Source organism: Ovis aries, chromosome 3, assembly GCF_016772045.2.
Source record: "Ovis aries strain OAR_USU_Benz2616 breed Rambouillet chromosome 3, ARS-UI_Ramb_v3.0, whole genome shotgun sequence".
NCBI lineage: Eukaryota > Metazoa > Chordata > Mammalia > Artiodactyla > Bovidae > Ovis > Ovis aries.
Window position 1 is genome coordinate 93,407,804 of NC_056056.1, and position 18,665 is coordinate 93,426,468.

At 49.6% G+C, this 18,665-nt stretch overlaps 1 protein-coding gene across 22 annotated transcripts in view; it reads left to right on the top strand.

Annotated features, from left to right (window-relative positions):
• DYSF (dysferlin) overlaps positions 1–18,665 on the top strand; it is a 225,552-nt gene that overhangs the window by 63,516 nt on the left and 143,371 nt on the right. For all 22 annotated transcript variants that reach the window (XM_042246330.1, XM_060412345.1, XM_004006065.5 and 19 more), the window contains 7 exons: positions 1,039–1,167; positions 1,556–1,618; positions 2,280–2,330; positions 4,123–4,153; positions 4,745–4,860; positions 10,811–10,937; positions 13,246–13,349. In XM_042246330.1, the coding sequence (XP_042102264.1) occupies positions 1,039–1,167; positions 1,556–1,618; positions 2,280–2,330; positions 4,123–4,153; positions 4,745–4,860; positions 10,811–10,937; positions 13,246–13,349 (621 nt within the window). The remainder of the gene's footprint in view (positions 1–1,038; positions 1,168–1,555; positions 1,619–2,279; positions 2,331–4,122; positions 4,154–4,744; positions 4,861–10,810; positions 10,938–13,245; positions 13,350–18,665) is intronic.

Below are 18,665 nucleotides of genomic sequence, written 5' to 3' on the forward strand. Positions count from 1 at the left end.
AACCCCATGGACACAAGAGCCGGGTGGGCGATGGTCCATGGGGTCACAAAAGGTTGAACACTACCAAGTGACTAACGTTTTCACTTTCGTGTTTTCCTGAGAGGCAGAATTCTAATTTATTATTATTTACAAGACATGTTATTGTTTCCTCCTTCAAACAAACAAACAAAAACTTTTGCGACTTCGCTGGTGGTCCAGTGCCTACGACTCCTAATGCAGAGGGCCCGGGTTCGATCCCTGGTCAGGGAACTAGATCCCACATGCCGCAATTAAGACCCAGTGAAGCCAAATAAGTAATAAATAAATGAAAAAAAAAAAAAGATTTTTTTGGTAGCAAATTTGGAAAATACAATGAAAAGAATAAAAATCACTCCCTCCCTCTTCCCATTGCCATTGATAATATATTCTATAGCAGCTTATTTTTAAAATAAATAATTGCTGGTTAGAAATTAGAACCGGTAAACACTGTATTTTTTTCATGAAAGCTTTAACACTTTAAAATGTAATATTCTTAAATCTTTTGCGTAACTTTGGAGGCACAGGTGTTCTTGAAACCATCACTTATTGAAAGTTCAATGAAGAAAACTCACTTCTAAGAATGTCAGACATTCTGTGTTGCATCTTACACTATGTGAGAATGAAGTGGGGTCGCATCACTCTGTAGCTCTGACCTCTGAGGGAACTGTCAGTGAGGAGTATTCAAGGCACCCAAAAGCCTCACCATCGAGGGGCCTGAGATGGGGCTTGTGCAGGAGCTGAACAGGGACTGGGTTCTCGGGCCAGCCCTGGAATTTCCTGCTGGCAGCTTGCTTGGGGCAGCCTGGCAGCTCTTATGTGGCACCATGGGGTGTTAGAGATGCCAAGGACCTTGGTGGGAAAATACTGTTCTTACAATGTTCTTCCTAATTCCTTTTTAATAACCCGTCCCAAGAGGCTGGCTGTGAGGGTGGTCCCTGAGATCTCTGACTCTCGAGTGGGGTGGGGGTGGGTGCCTGACTTCTTCCTCTCCTCCGGCTCACAGCCTCTCCTGGCTTTCAGATCAGGGTCCAGGTGATCGAGGGACGCCAGCTGCCAGGGGTGAACATCAAGCCTGTGGTCAAGGTCACCGCCGCTGGGCAGACCAAGCGGACGCGGATCCACAAAGGAAACAGCCCCTTCTTCAACGAGGTGGGAGCCCCTGGGTTAGGGCTAATGCCTTGGTGGGAGCGCGCAGCGGACGCCTGGCAGTTCACTCGGCTTTTGCAGATGGCAGTAGCATTGGGTGGAGGGCAGTGCCCGGTCCTGAGCAAGTTATCTGAGGAACTGGAGAGAGGGCTTCTGCTCTTACTCCTGCCTTGGGCTCCCCCTGCTCCACACCCCCACCATCCGTGGGGCCGGCCACCCTGTCCTTGAGATGACCACTTCTGTGAGGTTGAATCCCCAGAGCCTGGTGCTGGGCTGAGCCCACCGCACACTCACTGTGTGGACCAGCCCTGGAGGCTGGGCGGTGGCTGTCTCCTCCCGGCCCCAGGCTCAGCGTGCCTTCATCTGTCCCCCTCTCGCCCTGAACCAACAGACTCTCTTCTTTAACGTATTTGACTCTCCCGCGGAGCTGTTCAATGAGCCCATCTTCATCACGGTACGTGCCAGCCATCAGACGCTTTCTGTGGGCTCCATGTGTGTGTGTGTGCGTGTGTGAGAAGCTTAGAAGCCGAGCCCGGGTGACAGGGAGCAGCTCACACGCTCGCGCTCTCCCCTCCCATTCCGCTTGGCACAAAGATGCCTTCGGGGCTTGGATGCAGGTGGCAGCGGAGTGGGGAGACCCTGACGCCGCCCAGCTTCCCCAGGTACCGGACTCATTCGTGCTGTGGTCCTTTGATTTTCATCTTATTTTGTTTGTCTATATGTCTGCTTCTGGCCAAGATTTTGTTTCACTGGACCTTAGCTCTTTCCATCACCCCCGCTTCCTCTGAAAGGCAGTATAGTTGAGTGGCTAGAAGTGTGGGCTCTGGAGCCAAGCTATCTGGCTTCTAGTCCTGCCTATGCCGAGGAGAGGACGTGTGATTCTGTACAAGTGGCCTCTGTGGCTCTTTCTTCATCTGGAGAAAGGGAACGATAATAGTACCTACTTGTGGGGTTCTCATGAGGGTTAAGCATTGCTTGGAATAATCTCCGGGATAGAGCCGGTGCCGTTGAGAGTGTGGGCTGTTATTATTTGGGAAGGAGGAGCAGCTGGGCTGGGACCTGTCTGGGCCAACGTTTACTTGCAGGCCAGAATTTTAGTTTGTGTTTCCTTTCAGGTGGTGGACTCCCGTTCCCTCAGAACAGATGCTCTCATCGGGGAGTTCCGGGTAAATGGTTTATTCTCTTTGAAAGCAATCAGTTCTCGTTTATCCACATTAGCGGAAACTCTGTGGATGATAGGCAGGGCTGGTGCTCAGAGACCTATCTGTCTTGGTCTGTGTTTGGAAAAATATGATGATAAAATCCAAACAAGATCTTCTCCTAACCCAGAAATTCTCTTCACAAAGGTAGTAGAGAAAGAGAGCACTTTTGTTATTGAATAAGCATTAAACCAATACGATGGTATTACGGGCCATCTGATAAGAGATGGTGAAGACAGAAAGCAATCTTGTGTAGAGCCAAGCAGACACAACCCATTCCATACATATTCCTGAGATGAACAATAAACAATTACTAATGCCCAAGTTAGTGGCCAGGATAGCGCCTTCAGTATATATAGTTCATCCTAACTTTATCTGGTAATTGGGGTGACCGTCACAAGAAAAATCAGAAAACACCCTTGCATTTTTATGATAGGAGGTAGTTTTATAATTTGGTTAAGGTAGGCCCTTCTCTTGCCAGAGATTGGAGAGCCTGGGGAAAGGCATTCCTGGGTCCTAAAGCTGAGGAATGACTTATCTGGCTTCTAAAAAGATACATTTCAAAGAGTCAGGGAAAATACTTATATTGACAAGTTTTCCAAGGAAAACGTTCTGACAAAAAGAGAGGAGAGGGAAACCGCTCCCCTTCCCTCCAGCGGGGGCAGTTCAGCTTCTTACTGTTAATCCACATTTGTCCTTGCATCCTGGGGAGGCAGTGTGGGCCTGCGTTTAGGCAGCCCTCCTCCTCAGTCTGGCTGTCTGGGGCCAGCGTGACACCAGTGCTCAGTACCCTGAGCTCACCGGGGCTGGGGAGTGGGTCCAGATCGGGAGTGGTCCAGGGGGGCGGCGTGGGGTGACCCTGCCCCTTCATGTGTCCCAGATGTGCAGAAATGAACCTGCAGAGGACCTTGAACTGATAGCATGGGATGTGTTTAACAGATTAGCGTCAAGGCAACTGGCATTGGAGATCTTCACAAATGATGTTTTAATGTCATTCTTACTGATTTTCCCAGTTTTGAATCTTCAAGAATTTATCAAATGGAAAGAAAGGGCACAGGTTTATTTGACCCTCCTTCTGCTTTCCAAATAAAACATGGCCCCTTCTCTGAGAAGTAGTCACAGATAGAAAACGGAATCTGTTTTTCTGGAGAAGCAGTTTTTTGTTTTTTAAGAATGGATTGAGCTTGAGTCATTCTATAATAAGTCTTATGTTTTGAGTCTCTAATCTTATTGTAAGAACCCAAGGGTGAGGTTAAAAAAGCATTTTTTTCCTAATTATAAATGTAATCTATGATTTTAAAAAACTTTGTAGTTTTTTTAGAGCAATTTTAGGTTCATAGAAAAATTGAGTGGAAAGTACAGAGTTCCCACATACCCCCACCCTGCACATGCATAACCTCCCCTACCATCACATCAAAATCTGTAAGGGTTTTTCTTTAATAGAAAATTATACAATATAGGGAAAATAAAAATAAAATAAAAACCTCCCAAATCTGCCACCCAGAGGTAGTGCAGTTGCCATCCAGCATGTTTCCTTTGCTCTGCCTTTTCTATGCATAGATACACTTCACCAAACTTCAGTCAAAATATATTCCACTTTTTCCCCATGTAATAACAGGTGACTGACATTTTCTCATGTCTCCAGATGTTCTTGAAAACATGATCTCTAATGCATCAGATTTTTAACTTTCCTGCATCATACTTTATTTAACACTCTGCTGGCAGGACTGTGACCTGTGCCTCTTCTGTTTGGTTTCAGCTGGACGTGGGCAGCATCTACCAAGAGCCCCGTGAGTCTCCCTGTCATCCTCTTGGGCAGGTCTTTGCATTTGGGTTCTGGCTGCATGGGGGCACCCACTTGGGACACTCATCTTTTCTAGACTTTAAAGGTGGAGTCTGATCTTGGAGGTGAGGCTGCAGGTGTAAAGAGAGGGCAGCTTTCATTTTCTGGGTAAAACAGGTCCCCAGGAATATCAAACCCTCACGTGGGTCTCAGCTGGCCCAGTTGGGGTGCTAAACTGGAAGTCCTAAGCAAAGATTGCTGGAGGCTGGGGTCCCTCCAGATGGGTGGGTCATCTGGACGACAAGTCCAGGATTTCTCCACACCTTGCTCTCTGGTCTGGACTGGTTACTTCCTGAAGGGGAGGAAAATGGCCTGGGGTCTGGCTTTGGCAGCCTCTGATAGTGGTGTCTGTTGACATTTCTGATTTGGACCGGAATGAACACTCAAAATACCTTTTATTTTAGAGCTGGAGTCCTTCCCCATGTCTGGGTAGATGAGTTCTTCATCTCACCCAGTGGAGTCCGCCCTGGGCTCTCCAGTGTTGTCGCAGACTTGGGTTCTTCCACTTTGGGGATCACCAAGGGTGTTGTTCCCTTAGGACACGCCTACCTCAGGAAGTGGCTGCTGCTCTCAGATCCCGACGATTTCTCTGCTGGGGCCAGAGGCTACCTGAAAGCGAGTCTCTGTGTGCTGGGGCCTGGAGACGAAGCCCCCGTGAGTACATTCCTCGTCCTCCTCATAAGCACCACCACCGGGCCGTGGAGGCACCAAATGAACAAACAAAAAACTTTAGCTTTTCTGATTTAAAAGAATACTTGGCAATTGTGAGAAGCGTAGAACATGTAGGAAAGCATAAATATGAAATGGATCACTCATAATTCTGCCCATCAGAGCGAACCATCATTAATACTTTGGTGCATATTCTCCCGTCTGTATATAGTGTATATCTGTTCTTTTTCAGATTCTTTTCCCTTATAGATTATTATAAGTATTGAGTAGAATTCCCTGTGCTGTATAGTACGTCGTTGTTGTTCATATATGCTGCTGCTGCTAAGTCGCTTCAGTCGTGTCCGACTCTGCGCGACCCCATAGACGGCGGCCCACCAGGCTCCCCTGTCCCTGGGATTCTCCAGGCAAGAACACTGGAGTGGGTTGCCATTTCCTTCTCCAATGTACAAAAGTGAAAAGTGAAAGTGAAGTCGCTCAGTTGTGTCCGACTCTTAGCGACCCCATGGACTGCAGCCTACCAGGGTCCTCTGTCCATGGGATTTTCCAGGCAAGAGTACTGGAGTGGGGTGCCGTGGCCTTCTCCTGTTTATATATAGTAGTGTGTTAATCCCAAATTCCTAATTTATGCCCCGCCACCTTTTGGTAACCATAAATTTGTTTCCTAGGTTTGGAAGTCTATTTCTATTTTGTAAATAACTTCATTTGTATCATTTATTTGGATTCCACATATAAGCAATATATGACATTAGTGTTTCTCTGACTCACTGCACTCAGTATGACAATCTCTGGGTCCGTCCTTGCTGCCGCAAATGACATTATTTCATTTTTTTTAATGGATGAGTAATACTCCAGTGTATACACATACACTCACATATATACTCTCATGCACACATACACACACACACACACACACACACACACACACACACAGATAAGACCGAAGGATTTCAGAGCAGACACAGGAGCTGGAGGCTTTGTGGGAAAGCCTCCTAATACTCAGTGGCCGGGACCCAGAAGGTAGGTGGATGGAGGCACTGTTAGGCGTGGATGAGGCAGGCATCTTGGAGGCATGGGGCTGGGGAGCTGATGAGCCTGGCAGGGAAGGTGCGGGAGGATCAGGCTGATGAGGAGGACAAATAATAGGGAAGGGCTAGGGAACACACATATTTTAAACCTCTGCTGTGTGCCAAGCTCTATGTTGAGTGCCTCCCGTGGTATGAGGGGGATTGGATAAGCTAGATAGTATGGAGGCTGTTTTTAGAGAAGGGTCTCAAGGTCAAGGTTTTCCTGGAGCGTTGGTTCTGAGAGGCTGGAGATTTGAGATGTGGCCGTTCCTCTAGCAGCTGCAGGGGAGGGAAGATTAAGATGCTGTTGGTGGAAGACAGGACCTGTGTTGGTGAGTGACTTGTCCTTGTGGATATTGACTATCTCGTGGGAAGATTGGAAATCAGATACACAAATGGTGAAGCAGATACTGAAATGATCAAGGCAAGGGGAGGCAGGATTGGGGAAAGCAGGTCTCCAGGGGAGGGTTGGGGAGGTGGAGACCCTGGGGAAAGCCGCATGTGATGGGGAGGTGGAGGGCAAGGTCCATGAGGAGGTTAAGGCTGAAGAGCTGGCTGATGATGCAGGCTCAGGCAGCCCCGGTGGGAGGGATTGGGGCAGCCGCGGGTGCTGTGCAGGGGCCGGTGCTGTGCAGGGGCCGGCGAAGCTCAGGCGGCCCGGTCCCTCCCAAGGGCGCCTCCCTGCTCTCTCATTCCCTGCTCATCTCTCCAGACACTGTGCCTTCTTGCTCCTACAGGGCATCTCTAAATCTATTCTCCTTTCCTAAAACACTCCTTCCTCCGCTCCCCATTCATCCGACCCTGGTTTTTCCCAGATGAAACCACTTTTCTTGAGACCAGCGCAGAAGGAAGCCTGTGTTTTCTGCTCCAGCTTGCCATGGTCTTTGGAATGGAAGCGTGGCCATCTTTTGGTTTCCCATGGCAGCTTCCCAACTTCAGCACTGCCTTCTTCTCTGAAGCCTGCCTCTCTGGTTATTTCCCTCCTTCTGGTCTCCTGGGCTGTTACCTACACCTGGTGCAGGAGGGTCCTTGCTGGCACGTTTCCCTGTTTGCCTTTGTTCCGAAACCAGTGTGTCCTCCCTGATGAGCCATCAGCGTCTGATCTTACCTTCTTTAAGCCCTTGAGCTCAGAAATCCCTCTTGCCAGCAGTTTCTTTCTGCCTCCTTCCGTCCCTCACCCTCAGTGAATGGTTCTTCCTCGCTAAGGTTACAGCCCTGACCCCTGTCTGCTTCCCCGCCCACCAGCTGCCTCCTGCAGCCTGGTCCCTGGCTCCCATCCTCTCTCTCTCATGGTGCTCCCTAGCCCCTGGGGTTTGCTGCTGTATCTCCGTGTCCCCCCTCTCCCCATGACATACTGTCCACACCACCTTTTGGTCAGCCTTGGTGGCTGAAGTCACCTGGAAGTGCTGCCAACTTCTTCTTTTACTTGGGTGATGTTTGCTTCTTATCCCATTCTCCATGGTGGCTGTTTCCTAACTTTCTGGTCTTTCCTAAGCTCCGGCCTCCGCTCTCCTTAAAGAGGCAGAGTTGCACAGTGGCAGAGGCGCAGTGGCGAGAGGGCTGAAATCCCTCCCCCCCTCCGTCTCCCTTCCCCTTCCGTCTCCCTCCCCCCCTCCGGCTCCCTCCCCGCCTCCGGCTCCCTCTCCCCCTCCGGCTCCCTCTCCCCCTCCGTCTCCCTCCCCCCTCCGTCTCCCTCCCCCCTCCGTCTCCCTCCCCCCTCCGTCTCCCTCCCCCTCCGGCTCCCTCTCCCCCTCCGTCTCCCTCCCCCTCCATCTCCCTCTCCCCACCTCCCTTGCCTGTGCTTCAGCCCTGCCTGCTTTCCTGTTCAGTTTGGTCTGCCTCTTCTCTGGCTCCTGTCCTCTGGTCTGTGCGAGGCTCCAGATTTGCTGATCTCAGAATACCCTTGCTTTCACCCCTCCTGTCCAAGCTGTTTTCCTGGTCCTTTCAGCCATCCTCAAGGTTACCTAACTCTTGAGAGGACCCCACGTCCCCTTTCTCCAGTCCTTAACCAGCTGCTCGCTCCTTCATTGCTTCAGCGTGCATCACCTCCTTCCCTGAGCCACTTGCCTAAGCCTGACCCATTGCCAAGTCCCGGGAGCTCTTCTCTCATTAATCTGATCTGCTGCTCCACAGTGTTTGATTCCAGAGCCATATCTTACCTGAAATTCTCTCCTCCTTCAGCATCTGTGACTCCCCTCATTCTTTTCCTTTTTTTAAAAAAATGGATTCTTCAAATTCAGCAGCTCAATAGGATTTCACTGCCTGCCTCTCTGCTGTGCCTTTGACATGACCTTCAAGGCCCATGAACATCTGGCCTCAGTCAGATTTTGCAGCATATTTGTATATCTGTGGAGGAGCCTGTCTCTGTCCACCTGCGCTCCTAAATCGCTCATCTCCAGCCTGGATCCTCGTAGCTCCAGACGCTCAGTCCTAGCTTCCTGTAACAAAGCACGTGAACACGTCCCTTTGGCCCCTCTAACTTCACCTATGGGAACCCAGTATCATTTGGCGACCACTCCTCAAACCTGTTCCCCACCCTGTGTTAGGTGATATCTCGGGAAATGGCACTCATCCGCTTGGTCCCCCAGGTCAGAGGCCTGAACACCCTTCCCCATCCCTCAGTCCAAACCTGGACGTCAACATGCACACAGTCGGCCAGTCTTGTTGGTGTGACGACCACAGTGCATGCTTCTCCTCTTTCCCATGCCAAGACCAGAGACCAAGGTCAGGCTCTCACATATCTTATCTGGGCCTTCCTGTGAATGAAGATGGGGTTCGGCCGCTGTGAATCTAGTTAGCCCCCACATTACCACCAAAATCACCTTCTTTAAACCCAGGTACAATCACGTGCTTCCCAGGTGGCACGACTGGTAAAGAACCTACCTGCCAATGCAGGAGACATAGGTTGGGAAGATGCCCTGGAGGAGGGCATGGCAACCCACTCCAGTATTTTTGCCTGGAGAAGCCCATGGACAGAGGAGCTTGGTGGGCTATGGTCCATGGAGTCGCAGAGTTGGATGCGACGAAAGTGACTTAGCATGCATGCATGCACAAATCGTGTGAGTCTCCTCTTAAAACTCTTCCAGTGACCCACCCTGCCTGCCAGTTACTTTCGGGATGAAGTCCAGAATCCTCAGCATCACATTCAAGGCCATTAGCATTTGGCCTCAGGCTGGTTTCGCAGGGCCACTTGCTGGTGTGTACCTGCATGGACTCCGTGCTGTGGCCACGCCAGTCAGTGTGACCCTTTCCAGAATGTACTTCCGTCCTCGTCTTTCCACCTGTCGGAAGGCCTTCTCTGTCTCTGTTGACCAAAAGTCACTTTGCTCTTCAAGACTCGGTCCAGATGCTACTTTCTCCACGATGGCTGCCTTGTCCTCCAGGGAGATCAATGGATCTTTCCTTCCGGTCACCACCCCGTGTTTTGTTAGTTAGTTGCTGTGTCCATCTCTGTCACTGAGACTCAGTTTCTTGAGGTCAGGGGCAATATAGTAAACATGAACCCTTTTATCTCCCCTCTTGCCTAGTACAGGCCTTGTACACAACAGGTGCTCAATCAGTGATTGTGGCCTATGGGAACGAACAGTGTTATGGATGACTGAAAGCAGAGAAGGGGGTAATTTTCTTCCAATGTGAGCTGAAGAAAGTCAGTGTAGAGCTATTAATAGCTCCTTCCCAGGCTCTTGTGTGACATGAGGCACTCTGGGATGGAGAATTCGGCTGCGGGGATTCTGAAGCGGGTTTCTATGTGCAGACTGAGTGAGGATGGTCCAGGCAGCTTTGCAATGAGTGGACTGCTGGGCATGGCCTTGTGCCACCTGTCCTCTATCCCTCTGCCCCTCACCTGCCCAAGTGCAGCAGGTGGATCTTTTGTTCCTCAAACTGCATGTCAGCCCTTGCTCTGCGTGAGTTGCTGCCTCTGCCTGAATCCATCATCCAGGTCTCAAAGCTGGGATACCACTGACACTGTTCACTCCCCCAGTTTCCATAGTTCCCAGCCCTCTTGCTCTGTTCTCCCTAAATCCCACCCACCCAGTTCTGCATCCAACCTCTGTGAACTCTCCAGCTTATCCAGCTTATCTATAAAGTGGGGTATTCTAGGCCCTGGCCCCCTGCAGCATGGACATCACTTGGACACTTGTTGGAATGCAGAGGCTTGGGCTCCACCCCAGACCTGTCGAACCAGAACCTGTGTTTTATTTGGAATGTGCAGCAGTGGTCCAGAAGACACTGACTCTCCTGTTTCTAATGTACAGCCAAGTTTGAGACCCATTGCTCGTGGGGCTTGCTGTCAGAATTAAATGAGAGCATGTAAAAAATCAATATATATTATTTTTATTATTACTGTTCTAATCAAAACACTCAGCACATGCTCGCTCATTCATTTGCTTAAAGGTGCCTTTCACTGTGAAATGGTGAGTGCCATGCAGGCAGGACCTCTGTTACATCCCTCGCCCCTGGCATGAAGCTGACACTTCCTAGTTGCTCAATAAATACTGGTCAGGTGAATGGGCAGATGTTACTGAAGACAGTGGCCAGCCTAGACCTCCGTCACTCCTGCGCTATTTTTTAATGGGCGGGTTGGGAAGGAGATGGTGGCTCTTGAGTGCCTGCTGGTGGCCTGTGCACTGACACGTGATTGAAGTCGATCCCCCCAGAGCCTGGGAGGTCAGTGTCATTGTCTCCACTGTCCAGATGAAGCAAGTCTCAGGCTAAGGAACTGCTGGAGATCACCGGCTACGAGTGGGCAGGATGAAATCTGCCTGTCTTCAAGATGCACTATTTAAGTGTGTTGGTTGAGCTCTCAGAAAAGGAAGGGAAAACGCTGTGCTTGGGGACTCATTAAGTAGTCAGATTTGGTTGTATTGTAGCTGGAGAGAAAAGACCCTTCTGAAGACAAGGAGGACATCGAGAGCAACCTGCTTAGGCCGATCGGCGTGGCCCTCCGTGGAGCGCACTTCTGTCTGAAGGTCTTCAGGGCCGAAGACTTGCCACAGAGTGAGTGTGGTGCCCTTGCTGGGTGACTGCGATGGGGGAACCCTGGGCTGGGCTGCCTCAGGTCCCTGCGGGAAGGAGAGGTGGGGGGCTGGCCCCCGGCTCCCTCCCTGCCTCCTCCTGGCCTGGCTTCTGCACCCAAGGGTCTGCTAGATCTGTGCCAGCCCAGCTTCCCTTCTGCTCTGCTGTCTTCGGAAGCCTCACACCCTCTTTAGGTTTCCCAAGGGTTTTAGGGCTGTTCTTAGGAGAGAAGCAGTCTCCTGCACCATTTCCTGATGCTGAAATGGCATCGGCACCATTTCAATTCTATTTCGTGCTTATGCCTGGCTCCCAGCGATTCTCTCCCACCCCTAGGAAGCCCCTGGCTGAAGACTGGTAGCCCTTGGCTGCAGAAGCAGTTGCTGAAATGTTAGAAGGGCTCAGTGATTCCACTCAGTGGAGACTCCTGGGTGTCCCGTTTGCCTGGGACTGTCCTGGTTTCAGCACTGGAAGTCCCACATCCCAGGAAACTCCTCCTTCCCTGATAAACTGGGACAGTGGGTCACCGTAGCTGTGGCCGAGTCTTCATCACCCCAGGAAGGCTATGGTGGCCACTGCCTGGCTTCTCGAAGTGACTAACCCTGCACTAGCCCTGATCTGTGTGCTCAGTACCTGCTGGGGGAGTTATGCTCAATATTCTGGAGCCGTGGGTGTCAACCCAGACTGTACATTAAATCATCTCTGGAGCTTTAAGGAAGTGCAGATGCTTGGGCCCTGCCCCCAGTGTTTCAGATTGGCTAGGTTTGAGGTGGGGCTCACCCACTGGTAGTTTTAAAAGGCTCCTTGGTGGTTTTCTCACTGCAGGCTATGAGCCACCACTTTGGAGCGTGCATTGGCAGAATTATACCAAGTGCTGTTGCTAGCTGAGTCCAAGAGAACAAGTAGTCAGGGACTCCTTGGGTCCCTGTTCACACGTTTTGCATGAAGCTAATTGTTTGAGGGTTTCTGCTTTGACTAATGACACCAATCAGTGGGTTCCTTCTGTACATGTTTAATTGAACCAAAATTGTGGGGAAACCCTTTAAATAAGTAATGGGATTAAAATACGGGTTTAGAACATTCTGCATTTGTTGGTTGACACTATGCGGAAGTGAGGCTGGGGAGCTCCCAAAGGGGGCCGGGGAAACAGAAATGTCTGCTTTGCTCAAGGTGAAGGGGATGCTGCTGCTTAGCTGTCTGCAGTGTTGTTTAAATATAAATAAGAAAAGGATACATGGGTAAATAGAACATGAACATTTGCTAAATATTTGTTAACTGTTGTATTCATGTAGACAGACACTGGCTAGTATACAATTGTTAAGCGTCCCCTTCTCTCATTTTCTCATTCATGTACACGAATTTGCTAGTCAGTCAGTTGTGTCTGACTCTTTGCAACCCCCTAGACTGTAGCCCGCCAGACTCCTCCATCCATGGAATTTTCCAGGCAAGAATACTGGAGTGGGTTGCCATTTCCTTCTCCAGGGGATCTTCCCGACCCAGGGATTGAACCTGGGTCTGCCACATGGCAGACAGATTCTTCACCATCTGAGCCACCAGGGAAGCCCTTCATATACATATGTACCATTATACAGAACATATAGATATATACACACACGCCTGCATATACACATCTGTCATCTATATATATATAACATATATATACACATGCCTGCATATACACATCTGTCATCTCTCTCTATATAACATATATATACACATGCCTGCATATACACATCTGTCATCTATATATATAACATATATATATACACACACATGCCTGCATATACATATCCATCATCTACATATATATAACATAGATATATACACACATACCTACGTATACACATCCATTATCTATGTATACATGTAACATATATATATACACACACATACCTGCATATACACATCCATCATCTATAAATACATATGTAAAAATACAGCTAATTAGTAAAACATTGGTTTGAAGCAGCATAGATTAAGTTAAAAACAAAACAGAATTGACTTATCGGTCGCCCTCAGGAAAGTCACTGAGCTAGTGGATGTAAGGGAAAATGTCAGACAGGCACCAGTAATGGGATATTATTATGACAACGTCCAATCTTTCTCTGGAAGCTGGGCAAAGCACAGCGCCTTCAGGAGCTGCTGTTTGGAGATGGTCCTCCTTCCCCAGAACCCTGGGCTGAGGGGCCCGTGGCCTCTTGGGGAGTCCGCAGACTGTTGGGAGACACAAGTGGGAAGTGGGGGTTTGAAGATGGAGAGCAGCAGGCAGTGAGCAGCATGTCTTTCTCCTCAGTGGACGATGCTGTGATGGACAACGTGAGGCAGATCTTTGGCTTTGACAGTAACAAGAAGAACTTGGTGGATCCCTTCGTGGAAGTCAGCTTTGCAGGGAAAATGGTAAGAAGCAAGTAAACAAGAGGACTTGCGGGAGGGTGGCAGCTGGCGTCTCTGAATGGGCTCTGGGCACTGTCCTGCTGTGCAGCACAGATTTTGGGGTGCACAGGACCCGCCATCGGAGGCTGTGTACCTGGGATGTGGGGGCACTGATCACGGGACACGGGGTGAGACACGCAGGCCTAGCTCTCTGGGGCTGCCACGCACACACACAGGTCTGCCCACGTGTGTGAGACAGACAGACAGGTGTGGATGGACACGGAGGGGACATAGGGATGGTGGATAGAGACAGGAATATTTGGGGGAAATTAAGCAATAGTAAGTAAAGCAAACCAGATGCGAAGGCACAGTGATAGGGAAACAAAAAATATGCAGTAAAACCATAATGATTATTTTTAGACAGTTGTGCCAGGAGTTGAGTGGAGTCAGGCCACTCTGGTGGGGATCCTGGGGATCACATACCTCTCTTCCTTCCTTCCTGCCCAGAGCGGGGCTGTGGCTCCTGTCCCTCTTGACTTCTGCCTGGGGCTCTTTCCTCCATCGCACTTCAGGGCCGGCTTTGCCCACCCTCCAGGCTCTCCCTGACGGCCTCGGCTGCCCCCATCGCCTCTCACGGAGGAATCCACAGCTGTGTCCAACTCTGAGCCTTCCCTTCAGCCCCGGAACTCCCTGCGGCTTTGCACGCCTCTACGTGCTGCCCACCCGCCTCCCGCTCGCCCTGTAAAGGGGTCGTTTTCTGCCTACACCGCCCCACTTCCAGAAACTACTGTCTTTACCAGTACCACCATCGAAGGCAGAAAATGCGGACCTGCCTTGATTCTTCCCTCTTTTTTTGACCTCTCTACATCAAGATCCCACTGCTAGCTTTTGCCTTTAAAAATCCCGAGTTCTTTTCTTCTCTCCATGCCCCTAGCCACTGTCTTCTCTCCCCCAGGCCACACCACAGCCTTGCGTCCGTTCTCTCGTCCGGGTTCTCACCGTAGAAATCCACCAGCATATTTAGTGTAAAAGACAGCCCTGTCTGTAAAATGAAGTTCAAACCGCACAACCTGGTTGACCAGAGCTCACCCAGCCGAACTTTCTGGCCTCATCTCCATGGCCAATATTAGCTTGCACAGTCTTTGTGCGAGGGCGGAGCATCGCGCCCCCTCCTGGGCGGACGCGGCCCTGCAGCCCGCTCGGAGGGCGGAGTTGAGCGGGTTTCAGCGCCACGGGCTCGCTCGCCGCGCTCAACTTTGGGTACAAACCGCACAGCCCGCACGTGCCCGCGTGTCTTCTCGTCTGCCCTGCGGTCACGCCTCTAGCCTTTCCCCGGGCCTGTGCACTCCCGGCTCCTTCTTGGCCTTCCTCCCCACAAAATGTGCTGCGTCGGTCAAGATCCAGTTTCTGTCACCCACACAGGCTTGCTGTGTTAATTCAGCCCTCGGGGCTCTACGCGGCCTTAGGCACTGCTCTCTTTAAGTCCGTTTTCCATTGCTTTAGGTTGTTCGTTAGCATCTGTTCCTCGGGAAACAGCCCGATCGCCTTACTCTGTAACCTCAGAGCAGAGACTGTGGTGGAAATACTGGAAATGGGGGAGAATGACATATCCAGAGGGCTCGGCCTCCATCCCGGCTCCCGGAACCCCGCTCCCCTGGGCTCCCGGGTCCCACCATTGGAAACGGGCGGGCGGAGCCGAAGGGCTGAGAACCGAGCGCGCGGGCTCGCGCCTGCAGCCAGCTGCGCTTTGCTCGGGAGGCAGAGGCGGGGAGCGGGCAGACAGGCAGGCGTAGGACAGTTAGGGGAGCCTTTACAAGCTTAGCAACAAAGGCTAAAAGCGAGGGTGGTGCTGGAGGTGGTGTGCGCTCCCATTCAATACACAACACTTTGCAGTCTTCCTTTTCAGTTAATCTAGTCTTAGGTTCATTTTGGAAAGAAGGAGGGTCTGCCTGCCCATCCCACCAACAAAGGACCTTGAGTCAGGGGACCAATAGCTGAGGTCCAGGTTGATTTCAGAAAGAAGAAAGGCCTTGGATAAGCTTATGTCCTCTGTCTGCTACTGATACCGCCTCCACCCGCCTCCACCCGCCTCCACTATTTTGTTTTCTTTCTTTCTTCTTTTATTATTGATGCACATATTTATTAAGGAATTTTGAAAACTACAGAAAAAAAGTAAATAACATTACCCGTAAAGTATCATACAAAATTTATGTTTGGTGCTTGTCTGTCTAGCTTTTTATTTTATTTTACTATGTATCAATATTAGATGCTTTATTGAAGCATTATTTGAAAACACAAAATTTGGGAGAACTGTATTCACCCACTAGGACGGCCTCTAATTAGATGAAACAACTGTGGCTGTTCTGCTGCACTTATTTTCTCTCTGTGTGTATGGATAATCCCCCACCCCCCCCCCCACCCCTGCCCCAGAACTGAATCATTTGAAGTGTAGTTATACACTTTGCCTCTAAAGGCTTCAGCATACATCTCCTGAGAAAAAGGAAGCTTTTGGTAACCGCAACAACATTATCACACCTTGGAAATTAGCAGTTATTTTCTACTCTTCTCAGATATTGGCTCATATAAATATCTTTGATTATCTCCCAAATATCTTTCAGAGCTGGTTTAATTTTGTTCCAATCTAAGACCCAACTGGATTTTATGCTCTGCACTGGTGTCTTCTGTAACAACCTTACTCCCATCTCCCCTCCCATTTTTCTCAGCCCACGACATTGCATTTTTGAAGAGCACAAGCCATTTGTCCATGTCCTGGGTGTGTCCCACCATTTCCTTCTGGTGTTGTTTGACTTATTTTTCTGGCCCCTGTATTTCGAAGTTAGGTCTCAGACCAGGTTAAATTCAAATGAACTGTTTTGGCAGGAACACATCTTAGGTGGTGTTTTGTACTTATGTCTGCATCACAACAGGAAACAAAATGTCAGCATGTCCCATCACTGGTTACTTGGTTAAGATGGTGTCTCCGGGTCTCTCCCTTGTCAAAGCACACACTCTGCTTTGTACTTTGCAGGAAATCTGTGGGCACAATCTCAGTCTGCTGATATCCTGTTTCTCAATAACCTCTTACCTAATGGTCCATGTAGCCACTGACCTCCTTGCCTTTTTATTTTGTAAAGAAGAGCTTCTCCTCCCTTCTTCCCCTTTGAGTGTTAACATGCTCCTTCATACTTATTAATTCAGTGTGTTAAAATCAGTCACTACGGTGCTAGATATGTGAACCCTCCTGCCTTTGAGCTGCTCCTCCAACCCAGGCTAATGCAGGGCTCATGGGAAATGTCTGTGGGAGAGGTAACACGAATTGTAAACTCATTCACACTGGGCTCTAAATGCTCACTGCGGGTCTTACACAAGTGCAGTTTTGGTTTGGGCTTTGGGCCAGAGTCTGATGCCCTGTACCTGGCCTTAGGAGGGACTGTGATGGGATGAATGAAGGCAGGAAGGAAGCAGGCAGTTTGGCTGGACACTTACTCCAAGGACCAGAATTAGTTTTCCCAGCTTGAGAGATGGGAAAGTCATGTCTCAAGACATGTGTTTTTATTCCACATTCCCAACATAGTGGGGTGCTGTGATGATGGCTAGAACCGAGACTGGCCTGCCTTCAGTTCAGTGGCTCTCCCTGAAGCTGCATCTCAGCGCCCTGAGGCTCCCAGCTGCCCCTGGTTCCTTGCAGCGCCGTCACCTCCCTAGGTCTTCTTCTGTTCTGAGATGCCCTTGGCTGTCCCTGGGGATTTTTCTAGGAAGGTACCCATGTCTGGGGTGGGGGAGGGTGGTGGTGATGGAGGTGGGGGTCCTGACCCTGGCGAGGGGATATGTAAAGCTGGTTGGTGTGGCCCCTGGGCCTCTGTGTCCCCCACTGTCTGCCCCAGCCACCTCTTCATGGTCTCCCCTACTCTCTCTGCTGCCCTCATCTCCTGCCTCATCCTACCTGCCCCTCTCTTCAGCCTGGTGTGTCACTTTTCCTCATTATATCCGATTCGGTTGTCCTGGGGGTTTGTTCTCTGTGTTGCCCTAGCCTGGCCCTCTTTGCATTTCCTCTTATGGACACTTGGTGTCACTATTATCTAAGCCGCAAACCGCCTGGTTTGGCCATGCTGCTAAGGGGCTAGAAGGGTGTGTGTGTGGTGCATCCTCTCAAGCACATATCACACTTCTTCACGTATGGGGAAAAGACAGGGGAGGTACTTAGAAGGCAGAGTGGGAGGCTTTAAAGCAACTTTATTTTTTTCAAGAATAAAACTTATTGTAAAAAAAGATGAAAAAATCAGGGAAAAGGAAAATGATGCCTCATAGTTCTGTACTGTGCACCACCTTGGAGATAAGCACTATTCACGTTTGTTTGTATTTCCTGCTGCTCTCGCTCCTTCCATCTGGCACACCAACCCCTCTCCCCCTCCATCCCCCTCACCACCCTGCCCCACTGGAAAAAAACTGGATTCATAATACAGCTGGATTCAGCACACAGAATGTCTTCGTTATTCCCAGAGTCTGTATTTGCAGATTTGCCTATTTGCTAAAACTTATCTGTAATCCCCAAGCCAGTCCTTCCAGTGCTTTGGTCATCATTTGCGAAACTTGGGACAGTTTGATTGAGCTGAGGTGCGTGCTGCCAGCTGAGCCGGGCGCTGCGCTTCCTTGCTTGTTTCAGCCCTCGTCCTGTAATGTGTTTCTCCTGGTCTATTTGGTGTCATTCTTTGCTTTTGCATTTTGGGGTGTTTTTTTTTTTTTTTTGCTGGTGATGTCAGTGTTTGCAGCGGCTCCCAAGTGTAGTGCTGAAATGCTGCCTAGAGTTTCTCTGTGAGGAGCCTGTGAGGTGCCCTGTGGAGAAACCGCGTGTTTGGTCAATTTTGTCCAGGCATGAGTTACAGTGCTGTTGGCTGTGAGTTCAGTGTTAATAAACCCACAGTATATTAATATAATGAGAAAGGTGTCTTGAAACAGAAACACACATAAAACAAAGTTACTGGTCAGTTGACCAAAAAAAGTTGTGACAGAGGCTTGCAGGCCCCTAACCCTGTGTTTCCCTTGGGAGCACTGCTTCAGTATTCACCAGCTGGTGTTCTTGGTCACTTACAGAATGTGTAACCACTGCCAGAATAAGTCAACTATGTCTAAGTGGTTTGGTAAGCTGCGTTTGTTGTCTAACATTTCCTTAGGTTATTAAATAGTCTTTGAAATAAATTTTTGCTATCTGCTATAATATTTCATTAAACAAATATGACATGACATTTAAACCATTTTTGGATTTCTTTTTTTTTGTTTGTTTGGAATTTTCCTCTTTCATGAACAACTCTGTGAGGAACATCAGTGTGTAGGAATCTTTGT